The following is a 22,970-nucleotide window of genomic DNA, read 5'->3' as shown; positions in this document are numbered from 1 at the left end:
CACAAAAATACTATTTCTTGGTCATTTTGAGGAAAATAATCAAACATTTCCTATCATCTATTATACATTCACTTCTATTTAAACACATACCTATTGTTTATTCTACATATTCTTCGAGCACCTGAATACGAGAATTATTAAAATGGTATTACTATTTTGAAATATTGGATAATTCTCCACTAATCTCATTTAGTGATGATCTTACTGGTGATTGGGTAGCTTGATGCTTTGCTTCTAGTTAAACCCCCTCTTTGGTTTTAAAAACACCACTATTTTGACTTACTCTTAAGTTCTCTCACATTAAAATGGAACACTTTCTAGTCTAGCTTGATACATTATATTAGCTTAAAAGATTGTATTATGCTAATCCAAAAAACTGAAAAATTACCTTATAGCCTATGGTCTTCCTATAATAAAGAATTTCCTTTTCGAGGAGCTCAAATAAGCGTGGTGGGAAAAACTGAAAATCCTGAATATTTGGCTGTTTTGGAGGTCGTGGAGCCTGCGGGGGAGAAAATGCATTACATATATATTTGTTTTCAGTACATGAAGTGAACACACTTATCTTTTATTATTTCTTTTATATATAGAAAAATAAATACAATGGAATCCATTTATATGGCTGGAGCATATCAAGTACTTTTCTGTATTGTTATATTTTAGGGACTAAGATTTAGCACTAATATAAGTAAATCTGAATCAGAGACCACGTTACGAGACAATTCTACTGTAGGACATAAAACCTGGCCTCATACTGCTTTACCTTTGGAATCTTTGGCTCACTAACACGTAAAGCCTCTCTGAAGTAGGCATCCACCGCATAGTTGGCTTTGCGTTCTCGTTTGGGAGGTTCAATCCATTCCACCATTCCAAGCTATACACGAAAACAAGAATGAGGAGTTTAATAATTCCAAATTTTTTTATAAATATCAAGCACATCAAGGTTGTAGAAGTGCGAGAAAACCAAAGCCATTAGGAAGAATCAAAACTTGCTTTGTAAAACTCTAATTGGAAAAGATACATGCACCCCAAAAGAATCTGAAAAAGAAGTAACTAAATCACTTTGCTGTACACTTGAAACTAACACAATATTGTAAATCAACTATACTTCAATTAAAAAAAAAACTTGCTTTATAAGTCAGTTATACATCCCAACTTCCAAAACCTCATACTGTATACCAAGTTTAGGTGCAAGTGCAAGGATGGTTTTCTTTTTTTTTTAAAGGAAGTTTGAAACTTAGCTCTTGCTTAGTGATTGAGAAGAATTTGCATAATCTGGTTAATATTTTATGTCAAAATAAATAAATAGCGTCTAATATAGGAGGAAGACTAATATTGATTCTGGTAACTGTGTTAAGTGTATGAATTAGAAAATAGCTGAAAGGCATAAATAATAAATATCAACATGACAGCCACATATCCCTTCAAATCAAGAGAAATTTTAAAATAAGACCTCTTGGTAAGGTAGCTGTGGGAAAAGCCAGTGGAATCAGAAAGACCTGAATTTGAAACCAGGTTCTGCCACTTTACCAACTGTATAACTCTGAAGAAATTATTTTCTCCATCTGTAAAATGGGAATAATAATAATACCTACTCTGAGGATTAAATGTGACCATATATGTGAAAGCATTAGGTAAACTGCCAAGAGTTAAATGTAAGTTATTATTAGATATCCAAAGTGGTGTGAACAATGATTTGGTAGCCTTACAAAACTTTACCCCAATATCAGCTGGAAAATGCAATTTAAAAGTCAATATACAAAAGTGACAATATAAAGTTCTGAGTCTGTAGGTATGCTTTTCTAGTTCAGATATTTTTCTTGATTTCACAGTGCCTAGCCTACTACTTTTACACAAAAGAGGCCATTAATCTATTGGGCTGGCTAAAAGTTTTGTTTGGTTTTTTCTGTAAGATGGCTCTAGTAGCACTTACTTGTCTTTAACTTCATTGGAAATAATTCTGTTAGATTGTATGTGACAGCTGTCATATCAGCATGCATTTAAAAAAAAAGACTTATCAAAATTGGTGAATTTTTGTGTAGCCATTTTAACATTGAAGATGGAAGAAAAAAAGCAACATTTCCAGCATATTATACGTTATTTTTCAAGAAAGGTAGAAACGCAAAAAAAAAAAAAAGATTTGTGCAGTGTATGGAGAAGGTGCTGTGACTGATCGAACGTGTCAAAAGTGGTTTGCGAAGTTTCATGCTGGAGATTTCTCACTGGACGATGCTCCACAGTCAGGTAGACCAGTTGGAGTTGATAGCGATCAAATCGAGTTATTGAGAACAATCAACAGTATACCATGCGGGAGGTAGCCAACATACTCAAAATATCCAAATCAAGCACTGAAAATATTTGCACTAGGTTGGTTATGTGAATCGCTTTGATGTTTGAGTTCCACATAAGTTAAGCGAAAAAAACCTTCTTGACCATATTTCCGCTCTACTTAAACATAATGAAAATGTTCCATTTTAAAACAAATTGTGACGGGTGATGAAAAGTGGGTACTGTACAGTAATGTGGAATGGAAGAGATCGTGGGGCAAGTGAAATGAACCACCACCAACCACACCAAAGGTCAGTCTTCATCCAAAGAAGGTGATGTTGTGTATATGGTGGGATTGGAAGGGAGTCCTCTGTTATGAGCTCCTTCTGGAAATCCAAATGATTAATTCCAACAAGTACTGCTCCCAATTAGACCAACTGAAAGCAGCACTCGATGATTAGTCAACAGAAAATGCATAATCTTCCATCAGGGTAACACAAGACCGCATGTTTCTTTGAGGACCAGACAAAAACTGTTACAGCCTGGCTGGGAAGTTCTGATTCATCTGCCGTATTCAGCAGACATTGCACCTTCAGATTTCCAATTATTTTGGTCTTTACAAAATTCTCTTAATGGAAAAAAATTTCAATTCCCTGGAAGACTGTAGAAGGAACCTCGAACAGTTCTCTGCTCAAAAAGATAAAAAGTTTTGGGAAGATGGAATTATGAAGTTGCCTGAAAAATGCCAGAAGGTAGTGAAACAACAGGGTGAATACGTTGTTCAATGAAGTTCTTGGTGAAAATGAAAAATGTGTCTTTTATTTTTACTTAAAAACCGAAGGCACTTTTTGGCCAATCCAATACAATTAATGGTCCCACTCTATTTGACCTCATCTACAGGCTGAGTTCTAACCTTGTTATCACATTTTAAGAGTGGAAGATAAACTAAGATGACTAGAATGGTTAGAAATCATAAACTCTGTGTCTAGAGAACTAAAGACTAAAGACAAAATGGTGGCATCCACATATGGAAAAGTCTATCAGATAGAAAAAAATGTTCTTTGTTGATCTATAAGATTAAAACCAACATGGAAAGTCACAAGAAAGTAGATTGCTACTCAATATAATTTAACAAATATGTCTTAAGTACCTATTTGCAAGTGTCAAGGATACAAAAGTGAATAAAACAATCTCTTCCACCAAGGAGCTTATAAGCCAAATAAGAAGTATTTTGAGGTACTTCCCTGGTGGCACAGTGGATAAGACTCTGTGCTCCCAATGCAGGGGGCCCAGGTTCAATCCCTGGTCAGGGAACTATATCCCACATGCATGCTGCAACTAAGAGTTTGCATGCCACAACTAAGAGTTTTTTGCATGCTACAACTAAGAAGCCCACCTGCCTCAACTAAGGAGCCCACGTGCCACAACTAAGGTGCCCGCCTGCCTCATCTAAGGAGCCTGTGTGCCACAACTAAGACCCGGTGCAACCAAATAAATATTTTTTAAAAAATAGAAGTATTCTGAGAACCAGAGAATATAACACAGTGAAATGAAATATCCTGAATAAGAATCCCAACAATACCGAGTTCAACCAGAGGTTGGATGGGGGGAAGAAAAAAAAACAGAGGCTAGATAACTGTCCTAGATGTTATCGATGGGATTTCTTAATCACAAACAAGGTTAGACTAAATGTCTCTTTTACCTCTAAAAGTTCACGAGATGGATAATGTGAGTTATGTAACATGATGAGTTTTGTTTTGTTTTTCCCCTCAGATGGGTTAATGTGAGATGACAGTAATAGAAAAGATTTTTTTTTTTTTTTTTGCGGTACGCGGGCCTCTCACTGTTGCGGCCTCTCCCATTGCAGAGCACAGGCTCCGGACGCACAAGCTCAGCAGCCATGGCTCACAGGCCTAGCCGCTCCGCGGCATGCGGGATCTTCCCAGACCAGGGCACGAACCCATGTCCCCTGCATCGGCAGGCGGACTCTCAACCACTGCGCCACCAGGGAAGCCCGAAAAGATATTTTTTAATAACCAATATTTATTTGTCTCGATTGGGATGAAAAATCAATAATAACTTAACTTTCTAAAAGTAATGTATTTGGCCATTTAACCTATACTTGTTTGAAGGTTTAGATATTCAAATGTGAAATAAGTATTAAAGGCCAATTCCTGGATTTTCAAAAACAGAATAAATCATGCTAAATTAGTTTGTTTTAGATAAGACTACATTAATACAAACTTATTCAGGTTAATTTATTCAGAATCAATTTCAGTCATTATGACTTAATTCACCAGGTATGGTTATAAACTAATGCAACTGGTTCGATAAATCTTATATAAAAATCTACCTCACTGTGCAATTTCCATATGTATGAACAACATTCTTGCAGGTTTTCAATTCTCTTCAAAGGACAGTATGAACTTATTTTATGAACCTATCTAGAAAATATGGAAAGACATAATAAAAATATAATTTCAACTCAGAATATTCAGAAAAAAATCTGATTTAGTCAGTCAATTATAAAAGTCATCATAATTGTTATCATCAAAATTTCTTTATATCTGTACATCATTATTTTGCTAGAATTAGAAACACAGGAAAACTTATTATATTAGAAATGGACAAATATTTTACTAAGCCTAATTTTCCTCTAAGAAAGTAGGTAGGAAGCACCACTGATATTTAGACTTTTCACTGTTACTTTATAAAACACTTATAATAACAATAAGCCCAAGGGAATAATTGTAAAATTAATAAAATTCATATCACATAATGAGATCTAAAAAGCATATTAGGAAGGCAGTTTGCTCTCTGTGTATGCAGGCTGTCACCTCCATCTCCTCAGAGTAAGCCATAAGTAGTCTGAATTAAGGTTATAGATAGAATAACCACATAGATTTTGGTCAAGATACTAAAAACTAACCAGAAATAATGACAGCAACAAAGCATTATCAACATACTAGTTGCAATGCAAATTAAAATGGCTCACCTCTGATTTTTCAGTAAAATCAATACCTAAGAATAAGCTTTTTTATTTTAAAAAATTCATTCTGTCAGTTAAAAAATTTAACAGCTTTATAGAACAATTTGAGTAACAAAATAAAAATGATAGAATTGTATTATAACTCAAAAAATAACTCTCCTTGAGTCCATGTTGATATAAATAAAAGAGTACATAAATAAATGGGGAGAAGGGACAGCTCTTCCTTACAGAAAAATCCCAATTAATAAATGTAGATGGAATGAAGGAAATACAAAATTACCGTTAAGTAAACACCGCAATAACTATTGCAGGCAAACTCCACCAAGAGATGCTAAAACCAGTGGGCAAAAATTTGAGGCGTATCTCCCCCCACCAAGATACTTATCAATTACAAAGGGAAAAATGGGAACTCTACAGTGGAAAAAGCCAGCAGACATCACCTCAACAACGTGACTAAGGTTACTGTCCCCAGTAACATGACATAGTGATGTCATATGTTCCCTGGTATGATGTACTGAGAAAGACGTAACATCCCTTCCAACACATTCTTGCTAAAAATGCATAATGTCAATCAAATCATGAAAAAAATGTCGAACAACCCCAAAGTGAGATTCAAACTACAAGACAACTGAACAATACTCTTCAAGAGTCATGAAAAACAAAGAAAGACTGAGAACTATCACAGATTAGAAGAGACCAAGGAGACACAGCAACAAAATGCAATGTGGGTCAAGAGAATGAGAAGACAAGCCACAGACTGGGAGAAATTGTTTGCAAAAGACATATCTGATAAGAGACTATTATCCAAAATATACAAAGAACTCTTAAAACTCAACAATAAGAAAACAACCATTCTGATTTTTAAATGGGCGAAAGATCTGAGGAGACACTTCCCCGATGAAATATACAGATGGCAAATAAGCAAATGAAAAGATGCTCCCCATCATATGTCATGAGTGAAATGCAAACTAAAACAAAGACATACTACTACACACCTACTAAAATGGCAAAAATCCAGAACACTGTCAACACCAAATGCTGGTGAGAATGTGGCGCAAACAGGAACTCTCATTCACTGCCCACGGGAATGTAAAATAGTATGGCCACTTTGGAACACAGGCTGGCAGTTTCTTACAAAATTAAACATACTCTTACCATACAATCCAACAATCGTGCTCCTTGGGATTTACCCAAAGGAGTTGAAAATCTATGTCCACACAAAAACCTGCACATAAATGTTTATGGCAGCTTTATTCATAATTATCAAAACTTGGAAGCAACCAAGATGTCCTTCAGTAGATAAATGCATAAATAAGCTGTAGTACCTCCAGAAAATGGAATATAACTCAACACTACAAAGAAATGAGCTATCAAGCCATGAAAAGACATGAAGGAACTTTAAATGCATATTACTAAGTGAAAGAAGCCAATTGGAAAAGGCTACATACTGTATGATTCCAACTATATAATATTCTGGAAAGGGCAAGACTATGGAGAAAGTGCAAAGATCAGTTGTTGCTAGGGGTTGACGGGAGGGTGGGATTAACAGGCAGCACACAGAGGGTTTTTAGGGCAGTGAAACTATTCTGGATATCATAATGGTGGATACCAGTCATTTATACATTTATCCAAACCCACAGACTGTACAACACCAAAAGTGAATCCTAATGTAAACGATGGACTTTGAATGATAATGATGTCAGTGTAGGTTCCACTGGTGTGGGATGTTGACAGTGGAGGAAGCTGTTGGAGGGAGGCAGATGGAATATGGGAAGTCTTTGTATTTTCCACTTGATTTTGCTGTGAACCTAAAACTGCTCTTAAAAATAAAACTCTGTTTTTAAAAACTGCAATGTGGGATCCTGGATTATAAACCCTGACACAGGGAGAGGACATTAGGGGGAAAACATGTTAATTTCCTGGACTTGATCACTGTAATATGATTAAGTAAATTGTTAACATTAGGGGAAGCTGAGTGAAGGATATATGTGAACTCTTTACTAGTTTTTGCAATAAAGTCTGAAGTCATTTGAAAATTAAAAGTTTTTAAAATTACAGCCATAATTTCAGTTTAAACAGACAAAATAAATAAAATTCCCATTTCTTCAAGAGACCTTTGTTGTCCATGAAGTATATTACAAGGCATTCTTTTATAAATGAGACCACCTGTAACAAAGTCCTTCTGGCATTTAAGTAACTATATGTTAACAATAATATTATTACTAATATAATTAATACTAAGTGCTACATATTTTGTTCTAATTACTCTATAATGTAATTACTCCAATCTCCATTTGATAGGTGAAAAAACTGATTATCCAAAGTCACTTAATTATGGTTACCAAAGGGGAAAGGAGGGGAAGGATAAATTAGGAGTTTGGGATTAACATATACACACTACTACATATAAAATAGATAACCAACAAAGACTTACTGTACAGCACAGGGAACTATACTCAATATTTTGTAATAACCTATAAGGGAAAAGAATCTGAAAATAATACATATGTATGTATAACTGAATCGCTTTGCTGTATACCTAAAAGTAACACAACATTGTAAATCAACTATACTTCAATAAAAAAAAATTTAAGTCAATTAGTGATCGAGTTGTGATTTCAGCTTTAGAATCCAGGAACTCAACCACATCCTATACTGCTTCTCAAAAACAAAAGTGGTGGTAGTGGTAGTAGCAGCAACAGCAAAAATGATGTTGATGGTGGTGGTAATAATAATAATAATAAACCAGCCCTTAGATAAGATCATTTTGACATACATCACTTTCACGCTGTAGCACAGTATTGTGATAGGTAAGTGCCAGTGTTTTGTTAAATATATAATTGTTACGGGAAGAAATGCTAATTTGAGAATCTAATGGTTGAGGGTAAAAAGTTACCTTCTGTTTTTCTCTATAATCTTCTCCTTCAAACTTGTACAAACTTTGTTCAGTGTCCATTCTAAAATTTCTCAGAGAAGACTCTCCCATTTTCTGCAAGCGTTCATTCATCTCTGCAGTCTAAAGTTGAAGGCATTGAAATTAGAAAATTATCACTGAATTACTTATAAAAATCTGTGGATTTTCTATCTTTTTAAAAGTCAGGTTTTGATATGAAATATGCAGTCTGTTAATTTACAAGGTAATAATGCAATGTTAACATCAAACTTGAATATAAATTTAATTTGCCCCAAGTATTTTAAATACTTAAATGGCTCTTAAGTGTTCTCACTTAGGCTTTCTTTAAAATCTTTTGTCATTGAAAATGTAGCCATATTATAATTTCTGCTGCATAATTTTAATGGGACACATGGCTAATGCTAAAACAAAGGCAAACTTGGATTAAACAACACATTTGCACGCTAACATAAAACACAGGAACACAAGATTGTTCAAATTCCAACATATGGCTTCAGATACGTGAAAAGGTACTAAATATCACTAATCGTCAGGGAAATGCAAATCAAAGCTACAATGAGATATCACCTCACACTTGTTAGAATGGCCATCATCAAAAAGTCTACAAATAATAAATGCTGGAGAGGATGTGGAGAAAAGGGAACCCTCCTACACTGTTGGTGGGAATGTAAATTGGTTAAGGAAATGTAGAAAACAGTATGGAGGTTCCTCAAAAAATTAAAAATAGAGTTACCATATGATCCAGCAATTCCAAATTCCACTCCTGGGAATTTATTTGAAGGAAATGAAGACACTAACTTGAAAAGATACCTACCTGCACCCCCATGTTCGTTACAGCACTATTTACAATAGCCAAGACATGGAAACAACCTAAGCGTCCATCGATGGATGAATGGATAAAGAAAATGTGGTGTAAATGTATACAATGGAACATTACTCAGCCATTAAAGAGAAGGAAATCCTGCCATTTGAGACAATGTGGATGGACCTTGAGGCTATTATGCTAAATGAAATAAGTCAGACAGAGAAAGAAAAATACCATATGATCTCACTGATATGTGGAATCTAAAAAAAAAGAAAACCTAACTCACAGACCCAGAGAACAGATTGGCTGGTTGCCAGAGGTGGGGGGTGGGAGGTCAGTTATAAAATAAATAAGTGCTGGGGCTATAATATAAATGTATGGAGATATAGCCTCAGAAACAAAAAATAGTCTGAAAAGTAAATTCGACCAATTTACAGGAAATACAGTACATAAGTGAACATGGTAAAATACTCCGTGGGGATGGAATCAGCAAAATCTAGACTGTGAGCAACTCAAAAGGCAAACAATCCAGTTTCTTCACCAAATAAATTACAAGGGAAATAATACATAAATGGGGGGAGAACCTACAGATTAAAAAGGATACATATGACATATCAACCAATGACAATGTATAGACCTTATATGCATTCTGATTTTTAAAAAAGTTTTAAAAAAGCTTAGCTACTTCTGAGATAATTGGAAATTTGAATTATAACTGGATTTTTGCTGTTAAAGAATTATTGGGGTTTTTCAGGTGGGACAATGCCATCATGGTTATGTTTTTAAAGAGTTCTTATATTTTAGAAATACATAGTGAAATATTTACAGCTGAAATGATATGGCTGAGATTGAACTGGGGCTGTGAATGGGGCAGGACTGGTTGATGAACTGGGGCTGTGAATGGGGCAGGAAGATGAACTGGGGCTGTGAATGGGGCAGGACTGGTTAATGGTTGTTGGAAACAGGTGATAAGTACATGGGGGTTCATTACACTATTCTGTCTACTTTTGCTTATGTTTGAAATTATCCATAATAATTTGTGAAAAAAGGTAAATTCAACACAAAATTGCAATATTCTGAAACAGCTTATTATACTTTAACAAATAATGCTTTAATATTTTACAAAATGTTCACAAAAGTTTCAGTTAACACAATGTATCAGTAGATAATTTCTAATCCCATGCAAAAAAGTCACAAAAATGCAGTCCTGATACAAGTGATTAAACACAACATTTTTGGGGCTTTTAAGTAGAGTAAATACCAATATTATAAGCATGAGATATAAGGTCACTCAATTTTAAACTCCGGTTCCTACTCTTCTCACCAAAAATTAAACTAAAAAAAAACCCCTAAATTATCCCTGGATATAAATCTACAAATTCTTAGAACATGAGTCATTTGAAACATGCATTTGAAACAACACACTACAATAATCATGCTGAAATAAACTGATGTTAAAGCAATCCATCATGAAAACAAAATGCCATTTTAACTAACCTTCTTTTCCCCTCTTTCCAGAAGAGTTGTAATGTCTTCATCTGTCAGCTCACTTTCTTTAGAAGCAAAAACATGGGTGGCTCCATGACGTATCATTTGTAACATTTCCTCTTTTGCCATCTTGTTAGACTGTTGGTCAATAAGTCTTCCTGATAATAAAAATAAAAGTTGTATATATGCAATGATATTCCAGAGAAAGCATAGCATATTAGTTCTAATCAGAAACTACTACATTTAAACATAAGTAAAACTTTAGTGAGCTTTAAAGTAATTTTTTAAAAGAACAACCCTGCAAGTTTTTCTTCTACCATACCTTCTATTTCAATATGAATTTCCTTCTATAAAATTCAGTTAAAACATAGGACAGAAACATTTTTTCATGTTCAAACTTCATTTCTCAGATCAAATTGTTCTGTAGGAAAAGGCACCCTCTAATACATGTTCTAAAATTTTTAAACCAAACATTTTATCTGCTAAATAATACCAAGTACTTCAAAAGACATGCCACTGACATTCAGCTATAAGCTAGTGATGTTCAAGTACCTACTCCATATACTGAATGCCAGGTTTCAAAATAGGCAGATTTAAATTAGCATTTTTTTTAATTTGACTTTTTTCTTTTACTAAGTTTGCAGATTTTGGTCAACTTTCATTAAAAGTAATCTCCTCTGAAGAAAACTGCACGTGTTTTTCAAAAAGAACACCTAATTCAGTTTACACGTATAAATACCTTGTTGTATGACAATTGAGTCAAGTCTCAGTTTTATCTCAGCTCTTTCAACAATCCTTTCTTCAACGGTGTTGTCGGTGATGAGACGAAATACACGTACTGGCTTCTTCTGACCGATACGATGTGCCCGATCCTAGTAGAAAAAAATCCTAATATAAGACATTGGGCATTCTGGATAAAATGTATGGTATAGCAAGCTTATGCTATAAAATTCTGAAAATAAAAATTAGTTCCTGATCTCTCTAGACCTGCCATTTTTGAAACGAGGGTAAAGAATATTAAGAATATCTAGAGACCCCTGGGAACACAGAAATCTGCAAATATTCTGCCGTACCATTAATGGAAATTTCCAGAAGGACAACAGACAAAACCCCTTTAAGATGAGGACTAAAGAGAGCTGAAAGCTTCTGGATTAAGTTACTAAGTAACTTTAAGCCATTAAATACAAACATCTTCCACACTAGCAAGGAGTTTTTTAAGTGAGGGGCAAATTAGTTAATAAGGGCTGCTTTGGTGGCAAAAGTCAGCTTTCTCTCATCAGCAAGCAGTTCTTTCTGTTTACTGAGGCAATTCAGGGATCTGTAATAAAGGGTCATAAAAATTAATGGGTTATTAATACCCTTACTGTATGGTCTTGAACTGGTCCTATGGTTTACAGTTGGTAAAGGTGTGACAGGTGGCAAGTTCTGATAACCTATAAACAGCTAGGGGGAGTGTTTTTGTTTTTGTTTTAAACATCTTTATTGGAGTATAATTGCTTTACAATGGTGTGTTAGTTTCTGCTTTATAACAAAGTGAATCAGTTATACATATGTCCCCATATCTCTTCCCTCTTGTGTCTCTCTCCCTCCCACCCTCCCTATCCCACCCCTCTAGATGGTCACAAAGCACCAAGCTGATCTCCCTGTGCTATGCGGCTGCTTCCCACTTAGCTATCTATTTTACGTTCGGTAGTGTATATATGTCCATGCCACTCTCTCACTTCGTCCCAGCTTCCCCTTCCCCTTCCCCGTATCTTCAAGTCCATTCTCTAGTAGGTCTGTGTCTTTATTCCCATCTTGCCCCTAGGTTCTTCATGACCTTTTTTTTTTTTTTTTTTTTTTTTTTTAGCAGTCACTATGGAGAACAGTATGGAGGTTCCTTAAAAAACTAAAAAGAGAACTACCATACGACCCAGCAATCCCACTACTGGGCATATACCCTGAGAAAACCATAATTCAAAGAGTCATGTACCACAATGTTCATTGCAGGGGGAGTGTTTTTAAAACACAAGAAGCTGCCAGGGCAAATAGGTGAAGGGAGGAGGCTGGTCGAGAAAAAAAAAATCAAAGAAACAGGGTTCAAAACAGCCCTTGTACTAAATATAAAAACACTAGAGCCAGTAACAGTTTCAACACAGCACACTGAGAGAGAATGCAACACCCCTACACATATTTACATTTCAAACTCAAATCGGTAAATCGTGAAAGATCAGCTATCCTCTAACACTTTTAAGGAAATAAAGTGTCACCAGTAAGTTTTCCAGTTCAGTAACACTGTAACTTACTGGGGCTTACTCCAACTTAGTCACATCAAACATGCAGTTTGGTACCTAAAGCAGTAACAATTATGCCAAAGCATGTGGATTTTAAAATGTCCCGATGGTCAATATTTTCAATTCTCTATTATAAAAGAAAAGGGACGACTTCTAAGCTCTGCCTCATTGGCATATGACTTTAATCATTTCCAAAGACAGTCAGTTGTCCCATAAATTCCTGGGATTTTGAATGCATAGCTATGTTTTATCTTTTTACCTCTGAAATTATATATAATCTCAAAACTTGAGTCACAGTGACTCAAGTTGTAGCTCTAGTTCAATAAATGATACCATGATGAAAGGTAAGAAAAGCTCCCTGAATCTTTTTTAAACATAGAGTAGTTTCTGATGGTGTCCTTAGGTAGCAAATGTTTTCCTGGAATATATTCCTTTGTTACCTTTTTACCTTCTTGCCCCAATTGTTTTATAACAGAAATTAAAACCCTATCTCTCCCAATTTCAGTGCTAAGGATTTTAATATATTTAGTTGTTAAGGAAATTAATACTGAAAGACTAATTTTTAAACCCTTTTCATTAAAACATATGTATGTGCCCTCTTCAATATTTAGGAGTGGGAAAAAATGACATTTCTGTTTCATGATAAAAGCCAAAATCAACACACAAATGCTATAGTTGGGCTTGGGGTGTATTTGTTTTTGTTTTGTTTGTTTTTTGCAATTAGCACAGCAACTTTGTTTTCCAGAAAAATCTATTTTAACATCTACAAAATCCCCCAAAGATTGTTGTTACCATTTCATCATAAATTACCTTTGTGCTGTATAAATAACAATAGTTTTCCGAGCTAAGGTAAATTTCTGATACCATTAAAGATTACTAACCATAGCTTGTAGATCAACCTGTGGATTCCAGTCTGAGTCATATAGTATAACCACATCAGCACTTGCCAAGTTAATTCCAAGACCTCCAGCCCTGGTACTCAGCATAAAGATGAATTTGCTACTATTAGGAACATTAAAGGCCTCTATTGCTTCCTTTATTTAATTGACAGGAGATGGAAGAAAAAGAGAGAAAAATCAAATTATATTACCAGAGTCCTTAAGAAAGAAATAAACATTTTAACATGCATGCTCAAAACCCCACTTTGTAATATTCTTCCATCTTCAAAAATATTTAAGCATCTATCTATAAACTGTACTATGTGTACAGTAAAAAGTGTATTACATAACGTTCCTAACCTTTAGAAGCTTACCTCAATAAAAAGAACAATCACAAAGACAAATTTAACTAAGCAATTAATCAATCATTTAAATTATTTTAAAATAATAATAGTGAAAATGTTTTAATTGAGTGGGAGCTAAAATATATCTAGGGGGTAAAATGTCAGATATCTCAACTTCATTCCCATTAATTTATGAAGAATTAATAAAGAAGGTATAGAAGACCAACCAAGAGAGATAAAAGTTTAGAAATGGGAATGAGAGCAACAGATAGAGGGGAAGGTAAGTAGATTTATTTCCATATGGTGAAAAGGAGCAAACAGGGAAGTAATGAGGAAAATCAGGAAGGTAATCCAGGGATATTCAGTGAAGAGTCTTAAAAATTAATAGGATGTTAATATCCTTGCTATATAAAGATCTCATACAAATTAATTAGAAAGAAACACTAAGACCGCAATAGAAAAATGAGAAAAAAAAGGACAGTACACAAAAGAACAAGTACGAATGGCTAATAAACACAAGAATAATGTTCAATCTCACTAGTAATCAAATAAATGCAAATTAAAACAACATAATACCATTTTTTAAAGATTAAAAAAATGATATACTCAATGTTGACGAGGGGGCGGTGAGACGGGCACTCTCATACATTGCTGCTGGGAGTGTAAATTGGTACAACCTTTCTGGAAAGCAATTTGGCAATATGCATCAAGAGTCTTAAAAGTGTTCATACCCTTTGACCCAGTAATTCCACTTCTAGGAATTTATCCTAAGGAAATAATCAGAGATGGGCACAAAGATTTATGTATAAGGACTTTTACTTAAGCATTATTTATAATAGTGAAAAATTGGAAACAACCTGAATGATCAACAATAGGGGGATAAATTATTTATTGTATGTCCACAGGATGAAATATCACACTAAAATTATTTTTACAATGATATTTTTTACTGATATAGGAAAGTACAATATAATGTTGAGTAAAAAGTATCAGGATACTGAACTTCATATGTAGTGTATAGAGTATAATATTAATTATTTATATATTATATATGCATAAAAACATTGGCCAGAAATACTTTTCTTCTCAAGATTTCCTTGGCAATCATATATTACTTTCATAATCGCAAAATACAGGAAGTTCTATTTTTAAGGAATGGAATGGCATGGTCAAAAGTTGCAGACAGAGAAGGTGACTCTGCCGCAGTCCATACAGCATGTAGAGGGGGCAGTACAGAAAGCAGCATGGTGTAGTGAGAGGCAATTTGGTGTAGAGGAAATAGCAAAAACCTGGGCGTGAATCATAACTCTACCATTTATTACACATGTGGTTCTCAGCAAGCATTTAACCTCTCCGAGACACAGTTTCAAGTGGAGAAAATTATGCCAATACTTTACTGGGCTGCTGGGAGAATTCAGCTGGAACTCTAAGTTGCCTAGCTCATAGTCGTTGCTTGACAAATGTTAGTTCCTTTCCCCATAAAAGTGAGGAGCTAGCTGAATTTAGCTGTAGCAATGGAGAAAGGGCAAATCCAGCTGCTATTGAGAAAGAATTGCTTATTAACAGCTCGCAAACAAATCGAGTAAGGAATTAAAGGTAGTCTTCCCCTTCTTACTAGGAAAATAGATGAAATGCTTGTCTGAACAACAACATAATGGGAAGGCAGGACATTTCCAAAACAAAACAAACAGCTCTCACTTTGCTATATCTTTTTTGTTTTAAAGATTTTTTTTTTGATGTGGACCGTTTTTAAAGTCTTCATTGAATTTGTTACAATATTGCTTCTATTTTATGTTTTGGATTTTTGGCTGCAAGGCATGTGGGATCTTAGCTCCCTAGCCAGGGATCGAACCCGCACCCCCTGCACTGGAAGGCAGAGTCTCAACCACTGGACCGCCAGAGAAGTCCCTCACTTTGCTATATCTAAAGTCAAAGCATGTGATTCAAAGTCTCTGAAAGGAGAACATTATTTAACATTTTAAGAAACCAGATAATTGGAGCATAATTAGGTAAAGTCCACATTATTCATGAGCAGAGAGATTAGACAGAAATGCAAATTGGCTATTTGAGATCAGAAAGCACCTACTCTTCTGCCTTAGTATCATCTTCATTCCGGGAAGAAGGGCCATCTTGAATGGTACTATGCTTAATGTGGATTTGGAGAAATCCATTCCCAGGAATAAATCAGCGAAAGCCCAATAAAGATTCAAGTTACCATTTCAGAGAGGGTAAAAGACTAAAGAGCAGGCAACAGCATAAGCTTTGAAACATCCTCATTTATAAATATTACCACAACTGTTTTCCCACAGTGTGTAGCAGGGAAACCCTTAATGTGAAAAGGGCCTGTGCTCCTGCTGTGGACACTATCGTACACTATGCCAGGTTTCACTAAGGAGGCACACAAGGGACAGAGTGCCCACTGCAGCTATGGAAGGAGAGGGACACAGGCTGAGAGTCTTTGTGGCCTGAGAAGGGGTCCTAGAGCTGAGAGGTGAAAAGGCCTGTGTGCACTTTCATGACCTGTGGGCTATACTGCACTACATAGTACAAAAACTCTGTTCATACATATTATATGCAGTGATCCTCACAACACTGTCAGGAAAACAGAAGCCTAAGCATTAATATTACCCTTATAATAAAGAGTCAAAGATACTGAGGCTCAGAGGATTAAATAGCTTGCACGCATAGTGGTGGAGTTGGTGTTAAGTTCAGGTCTTCTGAAACCAAGTTCAATGCATTTTCCACTATACCATGAAATCACGATCTCTGCCCAGAGCATGAGTATAGACTTAAAACAGAGGCCAAAGACAGAGCCCTGAAGGATCACAGAAAAGAGAAGATAAATTAGCAAAGCCCTCTCCCTCAAAAAAAAAAAAGTGCTTTAAAGGGCTTAAAATACATTAGACCCCTGACATTCATGAGAAGTCATCTAAAAATCTTCAAGAATTTCCAAATTACAGAAAACTAGTGGGTGCTAGGCAGGCTTCCTCATTAGCTAAGTGACTCATTCCTGCACACCAACCTTTTAGTACTCCAAAATCCAAGTGCATGATAAGCTCCTACACCTATGTTGTCCCATTTCAGTTGTACAAAATTTCTGTAAGACTGAGATCATTCCCTTTACAAATTACTGTCTCATGAGTCTATGGTTGCTCATAAATTGAAACAATCTCAACTGTTAAGCTCCATGAATGGCGAGGCTCTAATGTAGGAGGCAAAACAAGAAAAGAAAATGACACAGAATCAGGGGTCAAAGAGTAAACTGAGAAACAAGTAGTCAAAAGGCCAGAGACAGCAGTGATTAGAGGAGGTAAGGATGTAATAGATAACTTAGGATGTCTTTGAAAACCTTGGAAAGAAAGATTTTTAAAGAGCCAGTGTAATGGAAGTCCAGCTAAAGATCTCAAAGAGAGAGAGATGGTAGTGAGAAATTCAATGCACCTAGCTAAAGAAAAGGCCAAAGTTCAAAACTACCTAATGATGAAAAACGTGGCTTAATTGAACTCTGATTTTTCAAGTCTTGTTTTATTTTCTCTTCCTCACCTCTCTTTCTTCATGTGGGGTTTGTCCATCCAGTCGACAATACTCGTAACCACGCCACATACAATAATCCTCCAAAATGTCCAGCAAGCGAGTCATCTGGCTAAAAATGAGAACCCTTGAACCTAAAACATTTCACCAAAAAAAGCAAGTGGTTCATCTTGTGTAAAACTAACTTGAAAGTTACAAAAATAAAAGTAAACATCATTTGCAATATAAATATATAGCACATGAACACTCCACTAACCACACACACACACACACACACACACACACCTTCAAGGGATACTATACATAAGTATGCATTTGTTGAGTTACACATTTTTAAGGTCTTCAAAATCCTCCACACATACTGAGATGATTTAAAATCTTCCCTTACTAGAAATAGAGACACAGATGTAGAGAACAAATGTCCGGACACCAAGAGGGAGGAAGTGGTGGGTTGAATTGGGAGATTGAGATTGACATATATACACTAATATGTATAAAACAGATAACTAATAAGAACCTTCTGTATAAAAAATAAATAAAATAAAATTTAAATGACAAAAAAATAAATTTTAAAAATAATAAATAAATAAAATAAAATCTGCCTTTACTCCATCCTGAGGATGTTTCTAGTCTCTCATCCTCAGTAGATACACCCCCATGCTGCTTCCAAGCTTCTCTTCCTAACATACAAGTCTGATCACATCACTGTCCACAGCCAAATGTTCTATGACCACCCCCACCACCTTCAAAATAGTCCAAACTCCTTAAATCATAGTGTAAAAGGCCTTTTGTAATGGCCCCATCCATCTTCCCAGACTCATCCACTGCCACTCTACCCAAATACCACAAGCTCTACATTCCCTTCTTTCAAACCTCTGCTTCACTGAAGATGTGGAACACCCTTCCCTTCCTTTTTCTCATGGTTTACTCCTACCCATTCTCCCGTGCTCACCTCAAACATCATCTTTGTGAAGACTTCCCCAACTCCCAATCTCTCAGCATATCACAGCACTATCACAGTGACCTGCAACTATTCCTCCTCACTGTACTGTGAGCATCTACAAGGCAAGGACTGTTGTCTTGTGCATCTTTGTATACCCAGCCCATAGGACAATTCCTGACAAACAGTAAATACTCAACAATGTGTGCTGAACAAGTGAATGAATGAATGACAAATGATTATGCAAAATGTTATTCATATACAATATTAAGTTACTTCACATTAATTTGAAGATTTGTAACTCACCCTGTTCCTTGAGTTTGGCCAACAGTTTATCAAGAACTACCATTTTACCACTGTTGCTAACAATGTGCTCATCAGTGGTATACGGTGGACCAGGTTCAGCACCATCAAACAGGTAAGGGTGATTACAACACTTTCGAAGCTGCATCAGAATGTTTAAGAGCCGCATCTTGTCCATTTTGCCAGCAGAGTTTAGAACATCAATATCTTTCATCAGGATTTTTGTATACCTAAAATTTTAAACTATAATTAATCATCAACTATTATAAAGGCTTAATGCCATCAAGAAATGTCCCTTTGGAAAAAAAATAATGTCCCTTTGGTGATCTGCTTAGATTCCTATTTAAAGAAAAACAAAAAGATTTGATTTGAGACTAAATTTGATCAGCAAAACCAAAAAATAGTGACGATCTGAATATTTTAACTTGTATGTTGCCTATAAACCTATTTCCTCCTGCTTTATCCATTGCTAAAAATTGCCATCAGCTGATAACAATTCAGACAACTACATCTGATAATTATTAATATTTAATAACTACAATATTTGCTGAAAGTTGGTATCTGGCTTTTACTTGTTTGAGTTAAAAACAATTGCAATTTCTTATACCTGTCTTCATAGGTCATTTTTTTCTGATCCTATAAACATTTTTATTGTCTTTTCTAGACCTTCACCCAGGAGAAAACAGACCTACATATCCACCTGGACAGTAATAATATTTAATTATAACGACGGCCAACTTGTACTGAGTGCAAGTGCCAGGTATATGAATCATCTTGTTAAATCTTTACAACTCCAAGGTAAGTACTAGGGTCACTGCCATTTTACAGATGGAAATTCAGGCAGCTAAAAGAAGTGAAACAATTTATTCAGAGCCACAGAAAGGGACAAAGCGAGGGTTTGATCTTAACGTCTGAGTCCAGAGAAATATACTCTTTACCACTCCTCTATACTGGCTTCAATAATAGAGAAGTCACTGTATATTATAAATTATCTAATTTTATTTATATAAGCAACACTTTGCTTCTCTTAGTAGCATTATTACATTACTAACATGTTTAATTTTATGTTTAAATTTATGATTCCTTGTGACTCCTCTTGTCAATTTCCTGCTCTGCTTGTATTTATCAAATACAAGCTTGCTTTTTTCATTGATGGAAAAAGCAAGAATAACTAGCAAATGTGCCGGTGACATTATCCCCTTTAACCCTAACATCCTTATAAGCTAAGTATTATTACCCCCATTTTACAGAAGGGAAACTGAGATTACATAACTTGTCCAAGCTAAGTAGCTATTAAGAGGCAAAGCACTGACTCAAACACAGGTCTATAGACTCCAAGGCCCATGCTCTTTCCTAAAGGTTAAATAAAATACTCATCAATTTTCTATTAAAATATCTGAACTACTTAACTTGGCATTTAAACATAAAAATGTAATTTTTGAACTAAAGGCACAACTGAACCACTACAAAGCTTTTTTTTTTTTTTCCGGTACGCGGGCCTCTCACTGTTGTGGCCTCTCCCGTTGCGGAGCACAGGCTCCGGACGCGCAGGCTCAGCGGCCATGGCTCACGGACCCAGCCGCTCCGCGGCATGTGGGATCTTCCCGGACCGGGGCACGAACCCGTGTCCCCTGCATCGGCAGGCGGACTCTCAACCACTGTGCCACCAGGGAAGCCCACAAAGCTAATTTTTAATAAATAAATTCTAATGGAAATATAATAGCTCACCATTCTCGCTGCATTTTACTCAATCCCAAGTAAATCTTGATTTCCTTTTTAGGAGGCAGGCTCTTCTCTACATCAGTTTTTATACGCCGTAACAAAAATGGTTTTAAAACCTAAAAAGTGAGAGTTTTTATAAAAGTTTATAAAACATTCAATATTATAAACCATTTATTTCATTGACAACACCCTAATGTGAAATTTACTTCCCACTGTATAATCTGAAAAACACTACCAACACCAGTTGCCAACTTTCTTGGTAAAAAAGAACCAAGTAACGGCCCATTACAGGCTCAGAATAGGGGACCTAAATTAGACATTCATGATTTGATGGCAGAAAAGACATTAAAAATTAAGACAGTAAGATTATTGACTATTGAAAAAGTACAAAATATACTTTTTTAAAAAATCTGCTGTCATACAATATTTTTAAACCTGAGAGGAAATCTGAAGTCAGAGTATGGATCCAAGAGTCTCTAAAAGTGAAACAAAAATTCAAGCCATTTAAAAATGGTTAACTATATGAATGAGGAGAAAATGGTTCAATGTTAAGGAAGATACGAATGAAAAGAGAAAAAACATGAAACAATCAGTGTATACCTGCAAGGCAAATTCTATCACAAGAAAAAAAAATCTCTAGAGCACCTGCAATGTGCCAAATACTACACCATGAACTTGATAGAGTATTAAATCCTTACAATAAATCTTTGAGGGAAAGGCAATTATTTCAATGTTAGTAATGTCACCAAAGTCACCTTGCTAGTAAGTGGTAGAAGCAGAAATCAAACCCAGATCAGGCCGATTCTACATCCAGCTCAGTCCCTGATTAGCTGTTGTGAGCTGGGCAAGTTCTTTTAACTTTTCCAAGCCTGTTTCCTCATCCATTCATCCAAAACATATAGATTTATGGTATTTGTGTATGCCAAGCATTTTTAAATGGGGATAAAGACACCTAGTTTCAAGGCTTCTGTGACAATTTGTGGTAGTACATGTGTAGAGCTTAACCACAGTAGACATCGGTAAACTGTGGCTATTATTACTAGAGATCCATGGGAGGTAAGGAAAAGGGAAGTGTAAACGAAGACTTCTGGTTTCCTGCTTGGGCCTCTTAAATTTGTCTAAGTGGCATTTTTAAGAGTTTCAACTGACTGTGAGACATTTAGGCAGAAGACTCAGAAGGCAGTGGGACATGTAAGTCTAGAGCTTAGGAGAGAGACAAGGAGAGAGAAATCTGGGAGTTATAAGTATAGAGGTGGTAGCTGAAACTATGGGAGTGAACCCCCAGGGAGAGCACATATGAAAAAGGAAGCCAAAGACAAAGCCCTATGAAACACTAAACTTTCAGGGACAGAGAAAGAAAAGACCATGGTTGGGACTGAAAAGAATAGCCAAAGAGGTAAGAGAAAATCCATCCCATACCCCAGACACTAAACAGAAAGCTCTTAAAGCAGGAGTGGTTAGTGGTACTAAATATTACAGAGACGCTAGGGCACTGACCAAAAGGTATACCCTGAACTAAGTAACTGAAATCACAAACACTTGTTAAGTAAGTTTCAATTGTATTTAATGGATAAACTCTAGTGGTCAATGGATTCAGGAGTGAATAGGACCCACCAGAGACAGAGTAAACATTCCCCAGAGTTGACCAAGTTCGTGCTATCAGAGGCCCAGCTGTACTACAACTTGTGTTACAAGATTCTTGGAAGATTTATCTTCTACTCCTCTGCATTCTTGCAATAAATTCCCTATTACATAAGGTCATTTGTTTCTGGACTTGTTCTGTTTAACTCTAAATAAATATTTACATAAAGCATGATGACTGTTAGGGCTTCAAGTCAATAAATGTTTAATGAGCAGTTACTCTGGACCAGGCACACAGGGCACAATGTGGTGGAAAATAGACAGGGTCTCTGCCACACCAAGTTTACATTTTTCCAGGGTAGGGGGAGAGAGGGAGAAGTGGACAATACATGGGTTTTTTTTTTTTTTAGTATTATCTGTAAAGAAAGATTGAGACTCTCATTAAAAACAGCAGACAAAAAATAGCAAATGCATCTATACCCACTTCCTCACAAAACTCCACTAAGCCAATTAAAATTATAGGTGTACATTTTTAAAAAGAGTGAATAGGGACTTCCCTGGAGGTCCAGTGGTTGAGACACCACACTTCCAATGCAGGGGGCAGAGGTTTGATCACTGGTCGAGAACTAATATCCCACATGCCGCATGGTGCGGCCAAAAAAAAAAAAAAAAAGGAGCAAATAGGAGATTTGGTGGTGGAGATAGAGGGGATAAACTAAACTTTCAAATAGCTTAGCCATCAAGGTAATAAACCAGAATCACAGCTCGAGAAGGACAAAGCGTTGAGGGAGTACTGTTCTGTGTATGTGAGGTGGGGGCATCTAAGTGTGGGTTAGGATTTAATAAGGGAGATAATTGAGCATATTTACCTGTTGAAGGAAAAGAGCCAACATGGAAGGAGAGGTAGAAAATTCAGTCAATAAAAAGGATAAAT

At 35.8% G+C, this 22,970-nt stretch overlaps 1 protein-coding gene across 7 annotated transcripts in view; it reads right to left on the bottom strand.

Annotated features, from left to right (window-relative positions):
• The window catches only part of SMARCA1 (SWI/SNF related, matrix associated, actin dependent regulator of chromatin, subfamily a, member 1), a 69,160-nt gene that overhangs the window by 28,291 nt on the left and 17,899 nt on the right, over window positions 1-22,970 (bottom strand). For 5 of the 7 annotated variants that reach the window (XM_067723678.1, XM_067723680.1, XM_067723679.1 and 2 more), the window contains exons 10-19: window positions 20,462-20,571; window positions 18,737-18,963; window positions 17,503-17,624; window positions 14,691-14,726; window positions 13,619-13,771; window positions 11,204-11,336; window positions 10,474-10,622; window positions 8,154-8,273; window positions 764-874; window positions 389-502 (exon numbers count right to left, since the gene is read on the bottom strand). In XM_067723678.1, the coding sequence (XP_067579779.1) occupies window positions 389-502; window positions 764-874; window positions 8,154-8,273; window positions 10,474-10,622; window positions 11,204-11,336; window positions 13,619-13,771; window positions 14,691-14,726; window positions 17,503-17,624; window positions 18,737-18,963; window positions 20,462-20,571 (1,275 nt within the window). The remainder of the gene's footprint in view (window positions 1-388; window positions 503-763; window positions 875-8,153; window positions 8,274-10,473; window positions 10,623-11,203; window positions 11,337-13,618; window positions 13,772-14,690; window positions 14,727-17,502; window positions 17,625-18,736; window positions 18,964-20,461; window positions 20,572-22,970) is intronic. The other 2 variants (XM_067723681.1, XM_067723676.1) reach the window with 1 other exon arrangement.

Source organism: Pseudorca crassidens, chromosome X (genome assembly GCF_039906515.1).
Source record: "Pseudorca crassidens isolate mPseCra1 chromosome X, mPseCra1.hap1, whole genome shotgun sequence".
NCBI lineage: Eukaryota > Metazoa > Chordata > Mammalia > Artiodactyla > Delphinidae > Pseudorca > Pseudorca crassidens.
The sequence above is the reverse complement of the archived record's forward strand: the minus strand, read 5'-3'. Positions and strand labels throughout refer to the sequence as shown.